Consider the following 12,305-nt stretch of genomic DNA (forward strand, 5'->3'; position numbering starts at 1 on the left):
TAAATCACTTGTTTGCAGTTATCTGCTGAAAATGACCAGTTAGCAATGAACTCAGAAGCGGCTAACTTGTAGGCGTTTCAGGGGTGGAGACCAGTTAAGTGCTGATATTCAGCCTGTAACCCATTCATTAGTAAACCGCTTAAATTGGGCCATGTTATCTTTAAGCGGTTTGGCTTATGTGGTTACGAGCTGAATATTGACTTAGCCAGCTATGTACCCAAAGCAAAACAAAAAATGGATCTTCAATGCTGATATCTGGGAATAATGCCAGCAGAGGGCAGCAAAACACTGCCCGCCGCCCGCTGAATATCGACCAGGAAATCTTAATGTTTGAAGCAAATAGGAAGGATTAAGATGTACAATATTTATTAAAATAGAAATCTCTGCATTACAAATACTTAGTGTATATTACAGGGCTGCCAAGTTACCCAGCTCCAGAGGGGAGCCTGTTTAGTCATTCCTGGTTCTGAACTTATCCTCCAAAGCAGTGTGGAATTTGAAGTCCCTAATTCTACTCGCTGAAATGAATGCCACAGATCTTATCACTGCCCCCAAATCTCCCTCTTGGATCTGGATAACTTGGCAGCTCTGATATTGGTTTAGATTAATGCAAAAGGAAATAAGATTTCTTAACAACTGCAAAAAAATTAAAATAACAGAATGCTAAACTGCAGAAATGTGCTAACACGGAAAGAGATTACAAAGACTTTGGGACCATATTTTCTAGCGAGATGAAGGTTTTTAGCTTGTGATCAAAGTCTATGGGTCTGTTTTGAGGCTCTCTGTACTTCCGAGTCATTTTGTCACCCAGGTATGGAATGAGCTCGCAGTGTTCCACGAACTGCTCCAGCTGCTTCTTGTACTTCTTCCGCACGTAGTCATTGTTCCTGGGGTTATAGGCTGTAAGAGACAAGAAGACGTCAATAACAGTTTTGTTTGGTGTTTAAGGGGAATGCACTTGTTTACCGCCTTTCTGTGGTACAACCGTAAGCAAGGTGCAGGTAAAAGTCCATTTCCCTTCTGTCTGAATCGATGAGCAAAACTGCTGTCTCTTGTATTCTGAGCACTTGGGGTGATTTATTAATCCCTCAACTTTCTCTAGGCAGAGTTTTGATGTCACGCTAGAAAGTAAGTGTCTGGTGCTGCGATTAGCGCGTGGCTTTGCCGTGTGCTCCAGCCACTTTCTAGGGCGGTGGAAAAATGTCAGAATTGTAACTTGGGTCACAAATGGTGCACGGCCATTCCCGCCTGAGCCCTTACTGCTACCTATTTAGTGGTTGGGAGGTGGGGATAGTGCTGGGCAGACTTATACAGTCTGTACCCTGAAAAACACAGGTACAAATCAAGGTAAAATATACACAAAAAATGGCACATGTGAGTTTATCTTGCTGGCCAGACTGGATGGACCGTGCAGGTCTTTTTCTGCCGTCATCTACTATGTTACTATGTAGTTGGTGGTTTGGGCTTTCGCACTAATCCTGTGGTAATTGGGCAGTATGCGGTGATGGCCATGTGCTGCCCGAATATTGCAGGGCACGCTTACTCCCTGCCCCTCATGCTAGAAAATAATTCTATTTTCTAGCATGGGGATTGGCGCACACTGATCATAGCAATACTGCAGGCACGGGCATAGGTATGCGGGGCCTGGGCCCCCGTAGATTTGGCCCTGGACCCCCTGCCACCGCCCCCTCGAACCCCCCTCCCGCCGCCAACCCGCCGTCTACCTTTGCTGGCGGGGGACCCCAATCCCCGCCAGCCGAGGTCCTCTTCTTCCCACGAAATGGCTTCGTTCAGTTTCTGAGTGACGTCCTGCACGTACAATGTGCAGGACATCACTCAGAAACTGAACGAAGCCATTTCACGGGAAGAAGAGGACCTCGGCTGGCGGGGGTTGGGGTCCCCCGCCAGCAAAGGTGGGCAACGGAGGGAAGGGTTGGCGGCAGGAGGGAGGGTCGAGAGGGGTGGCGGCAGGGGGGGGGGGTCAAAGTTGTTGTTGTTGTTGGGGGCAGCAGCGGGGGTCGGCAACGGCGGGGGTTGGCAATGGCAGGGGGGGTCAGCAATGGCGCAGGGGGGGCTAAAATGTGCCCCCTCACCTCGGGCCCTGAACCCCCCTCCTCCTGCCGAAGTCTGGCTGTGCCCCTGACTGCAGGATGCCTCAGCATGCTCACAGTATGCTGTTTTGCTGCTGCCTACCTACCTCCCTTTAGTAAAAAGGCCTCTTAATGTTTTATTTATTTCAAAGCATTTATATGCCACTCTTAGGGCCCAATGCTCTACCGTGATTGAGCATGTTGCTGTGATTTTTCTGCATTACAGAGTAATAAGCATACAAATGAATGCTGCGTTCAAATTGTGGTATTAACTGCTCAGTACTCTGCGCTATGTTTCCTGTCAGTGCCTGAGAGCTGATTGGCTCAGGCACTGACAGAAAAGGTGACGTTGGGAGAAAAAAATGCCTGTCACAAAAATTACCAGAATGCAGTAACACTAGTGTAAACTTTAGGTAATTTAATACTAACAGTAATGTACACTAGTTGATACCAAGCTTATTGCAGGGTAATTTTTCTGCAGTATGTTTACCAACCCCTGGAACACAGGGTTTAGTTTTTCAACACAACAAGCCACTCAGTACTCCTTCTGAATACAATGTAGATCATCAAAGTGCACATGAAATCAATGGTTGGAACGAGATATTATATAAAAATAAAAATATTGTTAGAACAGAACTAATATAGAATATTGTGAAAATATCATTCAGTGTAAAAAATGCAACGAAGGCTGCTACATTGGAGAAACAAGTCAGATGCTAAAGAAGAGATTTAATTTACATAGACACCATATGAAAAATGCCAGTACTAATAAAGATGTCACTCCTGTGGGGTAGCACTTTACAAAACCAGAACACTGTACCAGTGATTAAATATTTTGACACCCACCAGACAGGACTTAACAAAGATCTGGGTAGACCGATATTATCAGCCAAACAGTCAACTTTTGCTGATGAAGTTTTGAAACCAGAGGTTCAAAAGAGTTCCTCTTACATCAGAGATACAATTCCCTTTTTGCAAAAAATGGCTGAGGCAGACTTGAAAGATATTTGTCCTTTAACGGTAACTGTGGACATGTGTTCTTTATACATAAGTACGTAAGTATTGCCATATTGGGACAGACTAAAGGTCCATCAAGCCCAGCATCCTGTTTCCAACAGTGGTCAATCCAGGTCATAAATACCTGGCAAGATCCCAAAAAAGTACAAAACATTTTATACTGCTTATCCCAGAAATACTGGATTTTCCCCAAGTCCATTTAATAATGGTCTATGGACTTTTCCTTTAGGAAGCCGTACAAACCTTTTTAAACTCCGCTAAGCTAACCACCTTTACCACATTCTCTGGCAACGAATTCCAGAGTTTAATTACACGTTGAGTGAAGGTGAAATTAGGTCTTACCTGCTAATTTTCTTTCCTCTAGACCCTCCAGACCGGTCAAGACGCTTGGGTTATGCACGCCTATCAGCAGAGGGAGACTGAGAACACTAAAACTTAAACCAGTATAAGCTAGCAGCCAACCCCCAAGCAGCCAGTAAATCCTTAACAAAGCAGAAAACAAATGAAACCAATAAACAATTACAACCCCGAAAGGTCAAAGAACCCTGTACTCAGAAACAAAAAACATGAAACATGTGCTTCAACTGACCGAACGCCACAGCGCTACGGTCCCTCTCTGAAATGCAGAGGAAATATATGTATAGCAAGACTTGAAATTTAGATACCTTTCAGCCATAGCAACATAGACCATAAGAACACCAGAACTCTGCCAATCATACTCACCACAAAGAAACATGTACACAGCGGGAGGGTTCTTGACCGGTCTGGAGGGTCTAGAGGAAAGAAAATGAGCAGGTAAGACCTAATTTCACCTTCCTCAGCGACCCTCCAGACCGGTCAAGACGCTTGGGAAGTATCAAAGCAGTACAACTCCTAAGGGCGGGAACCTTGCATCCCAGAAGTCAACACTGCCGCACCAAAACTGGCATCCTCCCTAGCCTGCACATCCAGTCTATAATGTTTCACAAACGAATGCAACAAGGACCAGACCGCTGCCCTGCAAATATCTTGAGGTGGAACCAGACCACTCTCCGCCCAGGAGGAAGCTACTCCCCTGGTCGAATGCATCTTCAGTTGGTCAGGCACTCTATGTCCCTTGATCAAATATGCCGAGGAAACCGCCTCCTTCAACCATCTGGAAATAGTTGCCTTAGAAGCTGCAGCTCCCTTCTTTGGACCGCCGTACAACACAAACAACCTATTTGAAGACCGAAACTCCCGAGTCCTGGATAAATAAACCCTCACAACTCGCCGAACATCCAGCTTGGCTAAACTGCGCTGAGACGCATCTCCCAACTTATCTCCCAGCACTGGCAAAGAAATGTCCTGATTTACGTGGAAAGGCGACACTACCTTGGGTAAAAACGATGGAACAGGCTTCAAAGAGACCTTTTCCTTCGAGAAAGCCAGGAAAGGCGCATGACAAGACAAAGCCTGCAACTCTGAAACTCACCGCGCCAAAGTAATAGCCACCAAAAACACCGACTTCAAAGTAAGATCTTTAAGAGTACTCGACCCCAAAGGCTCAAAAGGAGGCCCTACCAAGACTTCCAACACCAAGTTCAAATCCCACGGCGGTACAACCGGCCGCCGAGGAGGACGAATCAGCTTTACAGCACGTAAAAACCGAACCACATCCTGGGAAGATGCCAAGGAGACTCCCCGTATCCTTCCCCGAAAACAGGACAGAGCCGCAATCTGCACCTTTAAAGAGGAAAGAGCAAGACCTCTGTCTACACCATCCTGTAAAAACTCTAACACCTCCGGAATGGAAGCGGTCCAAGGCGAACAAGAACGATCGTTACACCAACCTTCAAAGATCCGCCACACCCTAACATAAGCAAAGGACGTGGAACGTTTACGGGACTGCAACATAGTATCAATCACCTTAGTTGAAAAACCTTTCTTCTTCAGCCTGTCCCTTTCAAGAGCCAGGCCGTAAGCAAGAACGGAGACGGGTCTGCCATCACGATCGGACCTTGCACCAACACCACCGACTCCACCAGCACGAGCGGCCCGCCTATCGCCAGATGTACTAGATCGGCAAACCAAGGCCGACGAGGCCAATTTGGATCCACAAGAATTACTGTCCCGGCGTACCGCTCTATTCTTTGAACTATCCGTCCTATCAAGGGCCAAGGAGGAAACACGTACAGCAGCTGGTGAGGGGGCCACGCGAGCACCAGAGCATCGATCCCCTCGGACCTCGGAGCCGGCTGAAAACCCGGGTACTTGAGCATTGTCTGACGAGGCCATGAGATCTTTCAATGGCAAACCCCACTCCTTCACTAGGACGATATAGCGACCACTCTCCTGGATCCAACGTGTGCCTGCTCAGAAAATCCGCACTGACGTTGTCTACTCCGGCTACATGACTTGCCGAGAGACTCTGAAGATGAAGTTCTGCCCAACGCATTAACTCCGCCGTCTCCTCTGACACCTCTCGACTCTTGGTACCCTCCTGATGATTTACGTATGCCACCGCCATGGCATTGTTGGACCACAAGGCCTCCTCCTCCGACCAGTGACCCTGAGCTACCTCTCCGAGACAATGTGCCCCCCAACCTGCTAGACTGGCATCCGTCGTTAGCATTGTCCACTCCGGAGGATCCAAGGGCATGCCTTTTTCCAGATTCGGCATGTGAAGCCACCATCGCAGGCTGAGACGAACCGGATCCGGCAAGCGCAGTCTTTTCTCCAAGCTCTGAGTCTGAGGAGACCACCGCTCCAACAGTGCCGCCTGCAGCCGCCTCATGTGAGCCCTGGCCCAGGGCACTACCTCTATTGATGCCGCCATGAGTCCCAAAATCTGAAGGTAAGAGTGAGCAGACGGGAACCGTTTGGCACAAAACTGGCGAATCAATAACTGCATCTTGGCAATTCGAACTGCCGGTAAAAACACCCGGCCCTTCGCCATATCGAAGCGAACCCCCAGATATTCCAGGGACTGAGTCGGTTCCAGGTGACTCTTGACCAAGTTCACCACCCAGCCAAGCGACTCCAAGAAAGCTACCACCTTCGCCGTCGCATCCACACTCTCCTGCAAGGGCCCCTAAATTTTGAAAATGATGGTCACTCAGGCAGGTGCGCTTGTGAGTCATTATTAAACAAGCACAGTTAAAAAGGCATTTAACAATTGCACTGGCAGAAAGTGGATTCTTCTACCTGATAAAAAGTAGAGATCACCAGTACCTTAGATCACGGAATTCTATAGAGAGCACCTGGAAAGAAAAGCGTAAAGCGGCCTGTACCATTGTAGGCTGACTGACCAAAAGTGGTTGTACTGCCAATCTCAATACAACTGACTCAAAAACAATAAAACAACACAATTATTAAAAGAGATAATGAACAATATGGGCCCGATATTCAGCCGGTAGTGGGCAGTGTTTTTGCTGTCCGCCACCGGCTTTAAACCGTTTCCTGCGACTGGTGTTGAATATCCAGGTTTCTTTTGACCACTATAAAGTTAACCTGCTATTTAAGCTGCCTATTTTGACTGATCAACAGAGCTGCTAGCCAGGATATTTTGTTTATCTCCTGCTGAATATCGGTGGTGCTTAAATGCTTTTTAACAGGCCAGCGGGAGGGGGGGAGCAATGTATTTACTAAAAGAACGAAATACATGACATTTTTTGAAATGCTAAAATTAAGAAATAGAAAAATAAAAGCAAAGTAGATTGAATTATAGAGCAATATACTGTAGCTATTGGGCTAAAAATATTAACAGTAGTTGCATTCACTAAAGTCATGATACATTTACTCAGACAATACATTTGTTACTTTCAGTTAAGTAAATTTTTAATGTGTTCGTCACTGTACTTTTATTTTAGCATTAAAGCATGCATTTATTTTTACTTAAGTACTTTGAACAACTCTGACGCACACATTATACACGTTGAAATAATGAAGCACACGTGTGTAAGTCACTGCCCCCCCCCCCCCCTTGTTTCTGGTTTCCCAACGTACCTTTCAGGTGATAGGCAATGAAGAGCAGTGCCGACCTCTGTATACTCATGAAGGGAAATTTTGGCTTTGCACAACCCACTTCATTCAGGGCTTTTATTAAAGCAACTGCTACGCCCTTCAGATGGAAACAAACCATAAAATTTCTGTCAGTTACAGTGAGCTATAGAAATCTGTGAGACGAAAAGGCCCAAATAAACTGTGTAGCATAAAATTAGTTTGGCTACAGATACTTTTGATTGCATGTGCTAAGAATCAAATAAAGTACATTTATTTATTTACTAGTAAAAAAGGCCCGTTTCTGGCTGAAATGAAACGGGCGCTAGCAAGGTTTTGCGTGGAGTGTGTATGTTTGAGAGAGTGTCTGTGAGAGTGACTGTATGAGAGTGAGAATGTGCAAGTGTGTGTGTGTGACAGAGAGTGGGTGTGTATGTGAGAATGAGTGTGTGCGAGTGCGTATGTGAGACAGTGAGTGTCCTTCCCTGTCCCCCCTGTCAGGTGTCAGGACTGGGGGGACTGTGGACAGTCATGAAGGCAGCCCCTACCAAAATAATGAAAGCAAGACCATTTGTATAATAATCACTGCATTCCAGAGAACAAAATGGAGCAAGTTCCCACATGCTATCTTTTGCTTTCTGTATTCAGTAGCTGACAGGCTTGCTAGACTTACCTAAGTGGCTGCAGCTGCAATACACTGAAAAGAAAGCAAGGAAACCTAGATACGGCCGTCCCCGTGGCCTCTGACGCTCCTCCCTTCTTCTATTTGACTTCCCTCTGATAGGTCCGTCATTCGGTGTGACGCTCCTCCCTTTTCCTGTTTCAGTTCCCTTTGATAGGTCAGAGCGGTGCAGCTGTGACACTCCTCCCTTCTCTGATAGGTCAGGGCGGGGCAGAGATGTAGTGTGCTTAAAAATGGTTACAGAGCTTCGAGCATAGGAACTGTTGAAGCCTCAGAGTGTGCTTTAGAATGTTGAGGGTGCTTTTTATGTGCAGATGGGGCGCGGCCTAGGGCCCAGATGGGCGTGGCTGAGACTGAGGGTGAGTAGTCCGAATAGCCTAGCCTACCAGGAGGACAGGAGTTCAGGACAGATGGAGTGAGCTTCAGAACATCTGAGGGGGGATTTTATTTATATAGATAACATTTATACCCCACATTTTCCCACCCACTGGCAGGCTCAATGTGGCTGACATCATACCGTAAATGCAATCGCCAATCCGGTAAACAAACAACCGAAGTATAATAAGGTGAGTGGGAAGGAAAGTAATTACAAAAGGGGCGAGGGAAAAGAGGGGAAGGGTAATAGAGTCCATGAGCTCCATAAATAAGTTGTATTTCAGGAGTTATGGATTTAAGATGAGTCCATTAGGGTAAGCCTTTCCAAATAAACTGGTCTTAAGAGATTTTCTGAAGTTCAATTGGTCATGAATAATTTTCACAGGTTTAGGTAATGCGTTCCATAGTTGAGTTCCAATAAAGGAAAAGGTGGAAGCGTAAGTGGACTTATATTTGAGACCATTACAGGTAGGATGATGTAGGTTTAAATATGAGCAGGATGATCTGGAAGAATCCCTAGGTGGCAGATTGATAAGGGTATCCATGGAACCTGGGGCTTCACCATAAAGAATTTTATGGACTAGGGTACAAATTTATGCTAGCAGTAGTCCTTATAGCTACCTTTGCGTAAATATTGGTAGTTTTTACAGAACTGAGAAAAAGTGAAAAACACAAGTGAAAAGTTTATCTAATAAATCCATCAAACACATCGTTGAGTCAGTTTTCAAAAGGTTTATTTTGCTAATTTCTGAATTATAAATTTCTTTAAGACTAGTTTATAAACTGTTAGCAAATGTAGAATTGCAAGGTGAGTCCACAGAAACCGGGTGCCTACTTAGACACAGATGCGTATGTGTTGTTATAAAATATTAGTGTACTTTGTAGATGCTGACATGCAGGTGCACATGTTTGTGTGAAAAGTTTGAATGTGCACACATTAAAGAATTTTATAATTAACGCATCTACTTGTGAACTCCACCCAGTCCATGTCCTCAGTTACTCCTAGCAACAAAGTATACACCTTCTTGAGAAGGCTCAGTTGGTATTTTATAAAAAGCCTTTTATGTGCAAAAAGTCTATGTAAAATGACCCTCTTCATGACCCCATAATCCGCATATGTGTATTATAGTTACTACAGATGTTTTGCAGATCTGTGATGGTGAGGGGTGGAATGTATATATAGTTGGGTAAGGGTGTGTATGTCACAGGTTGCATGTGGTGAGGTAGGTGCGAGTGGTATGTATATGGGGTATGTGGTCTGCTTGTTGGTTCAGAATGTAACTGAGATGGACTATTTGAAGAACTCACCGGTCAGAGGTTACAAGAGGCCACCTGTGGTGGTAAAAATTCAGTCTCCCCTCAGCTGGCGTTTTGCTGTTTTTCTCAAATCAACATGTACCGCATTCCACAGAGCTTTCCACCAAAGGTCTTTTTTTAAGACCAACCAGACGATTGAAATATCTGTTTTGAGCAGAAATTCTTACATACAGGACTTACTCAAGACTTCTGAGGCAGGCCTGTGGGCGAACCACAGTACTGTGTCGAGTCTTCTGTTAATAAACATCATTCAAGCCTTCTAAGTTGCCCTGTCAGTCTCTGATCTGTTTACTTGTTGCTGCCCATTTGTCATGGGATTTCAGCGTTTCTCTGCCTAGGTGAATTTGCACTGGATCCTCCTCTGAATCCCATGAGCCGTCCCAATCAGACTCGTCAACATATTCAGATATAGCTGACTGGGTCTGCACTGACCTCGGTCCAGTGGATCTATTTCTATGCCATGAAGAGCCCCGAGGTACAGCCCTACCCTCAGATTCTGGGAAAACTTCCTACCCCGATGTCGAGAACAGTACTGTATTAAAAAATGACAACTTATTCAGAATAGGTATGCAAGATTAATTTTTAAAAAGAAAAAGTTTGACCATGTCTCGCTTCTTTTTGTTTAATTTCACTGGCTTCCACTACAAGCACATATTGATTTTAAACAAGCTTGTTTTATTGATACTAAATGGTATGGCTCCAGCAGAATTTATTTATTTATTTATTGCATTTGTATCCCACAGTTTCCCACCTCTTTGCAGGCTCAATGTGGCTTACAATACATCATGAATGGTGGAAATATATAAGAAAACAGACATTTAGTATTTCAGAAGGATCTTGGGTAACATTATAATGATAAAACATGATAGTAGTATAACAAGCAGATATTATAAGACAATTCTGGATGTATGTGGAGGAGTTCACATTTGTTGATCTTTGTGGTATACATTGTTAAAGAGATGGGTCTTCAGTAGTTTGCGGAAGTTAGTTAGTTCATAAATCGTTTTTAAGTTGCGTGGCAGCGCGTTCCAGAATTGTGTGCTCAGGTATGAAAAGGTTGACGCATGCGTTAGTTTGTATTTTAGACCTTTACAGTTGGGGAAATTAAGATTAAGGAATGTGCGGGATGATTTTTTAGCATTCCTGGGTGGTAAGTCTATCAGGTCTGACATGTAGGCTGGGGCATCTCCGTGAATGATTTTGTGAACTAGGGAGCATATTTTGAATGTGATGCGTTCTTTAAGTGGGAGCCAGTGTAGCTTTTCTCGTAGGGGCTTAGCACTTTCATATTTTTGTTTTACCGAATATGAGTCTTGCTGCAGTGTTCTGGGCTGTCTGAAGTTTCTTGATTATTTGCTCTTTACAGCCAGCGTAGAGTGCATTGCAGTAGTCTAGATGACTGAGTATCATTGGGAAGAAAGGTCTTACTCTTTTTAATTTCCACATTGAGTGGAACATCTTCTTGGTTGTGTTTTTCGCATGGTTCTCAAGTGTTAGGTGTCGATCAATGGTACCTCCAAGAATTTTTAGGGTGTCCGAGATTGAGAGATTCAGTTTTGGTGTATTAATGGTGGTGAATTTGTTCGTGTTATGTTGAGAGGTGAGTATTAGGCATTGTGTTTTTTCTGCATTGAGTTTCAGCTGAAATGCATCCGCCCATGTATGCATGATATGTAGACTTTGGTTGATGTCATTGGAAATTTCCGTTAGATCTTGTTTAAATGGGATATAGATCGTTACGTCATCTGCATATATATATGCGTTGAGGTTTTGGTTTGATAGTAGTTTGGCCAAGGGTATCATCATTAAGTTGAATAGAGTCGGTGAGAGGGGGGATCCCTGTGGAACTCCGCATTCAGGTATCCATGTGGCTGATGTAGTCGAATTAGATGTCACTTGGTATGATCGTGTGGTTAGGAACCCCTTGAACCAATTGAGAACGTTGCCTCCAATTCCGAAGTACTCAAGGATATGTAGTAGTATTCCATGATCAACCATGTCGAAGGCGCTAGACATGTCAAATTGTAGAAGTAGTATGTTCTTGCCAGTTGCAATCATTTGTTTGAATTTAGTCATGAGAGTAACTAGTACTGTTTCAGTACTGTGGTTAGATCGAAATCCTGACTGGGAGTCGTGTAGTATTGAGAATTTGTTTAAGTAGTTTGTGAGTTGTTTGGTCACCATCCCTTCCGTTAGTTTGGTTATTAAGGGAATGGATGCTACTGGCCTGTAGTTGGTTAGTTCACTAGCACTTTTCTTTGCATCTCCCCCCTTCATAGAAACTAATTCTCTATATCTAAGAATCTTTCTTTCTTTCGTTCTTTCTTTCTTTCTCTTCTTTATCTCTGTTCTGTGACCTATGTATGAGGAATAAACTTTCCTTCCTACTTTTTCTCTTCTTTATATAATTAGTCTGATTGCTTATAATTACCAGAGGTACTGATGTTAGATTTTGTAAGTTTGTTACAACTATCTGATGCTGTGATGGTGGGTGAGGAATAAAGGACTTTTAATTCTCTGATTCCTGTCCAATTTTTCTATAATATTTTGTAATATTTCGTAACATGTTTAGAGAATAGCAAACCAAATGCACAGCCTAGTACACAAGGTATTGAACAGGTTAACAATTCGATAGAACAATGCGAGTTTGAGGGGTAGTATCAATGACATTAAAGAGCTGGGTTACATTCTTAAGAAATTTAGAGAGATTATATGACTGTTGTTGAAATGTTACACACATGAGTTGAGTGGGAACATAACAAATCAATAGAGTAGAATGATCGGTCAGGTTACAGATCCAGTGAAGAGGGTACTTAGTACTTAAGGTATTAGGGTAAGAGTCTTGGGGGGGGGGGGGGATATAG

At 44.0% G+C, this 12,305-nt stretch overlaps 1 protein-coding gene across 1 annotated transcript in view; it reads right to left on the reverse strand.

Annotated features, from left to right (window-relative positions):
- Positions 1–387: 387 nt before the first annotated feature.
- AK9 (adenylate kinase 9) overlaps positions 388–12,305 on the reverse strand; it is a 327,370-nt gene continuing 315,452 nt past the window's right edge. Inside the window, exons 37-38 of the mRNA XM_030199196.1 lie at positions 7,074–7,188; positions 388–900 (exon numbers count right to left, since the gene is read on the reverse strand). Coding sequence (XP_030055056.1) covers positions 698–900; positions 7,074–7,188 — 318 coding nt within the window. The 3' untranslated portion in view covers positions 388–697. The remainder of the gene's footprint in view (positions 901–7,073; positions 7,189–12,305) is intronic.

Source organism: Microcaecilia unicolor, chromosome 3 (genome assembly GCF_901765095.1).
Source record: "Microcaecilia unicolor chromosome 3, aMicUni1.1, whole genome shotgun sequence".
NCBI classification, from domain to species: domain Eukaryota; kingdom Metazoa; phylum Chordata; class Amphibia; order Gymnophiona; family Siphonopidae; genus Microcaecilia; species Microcaecilia unicolor.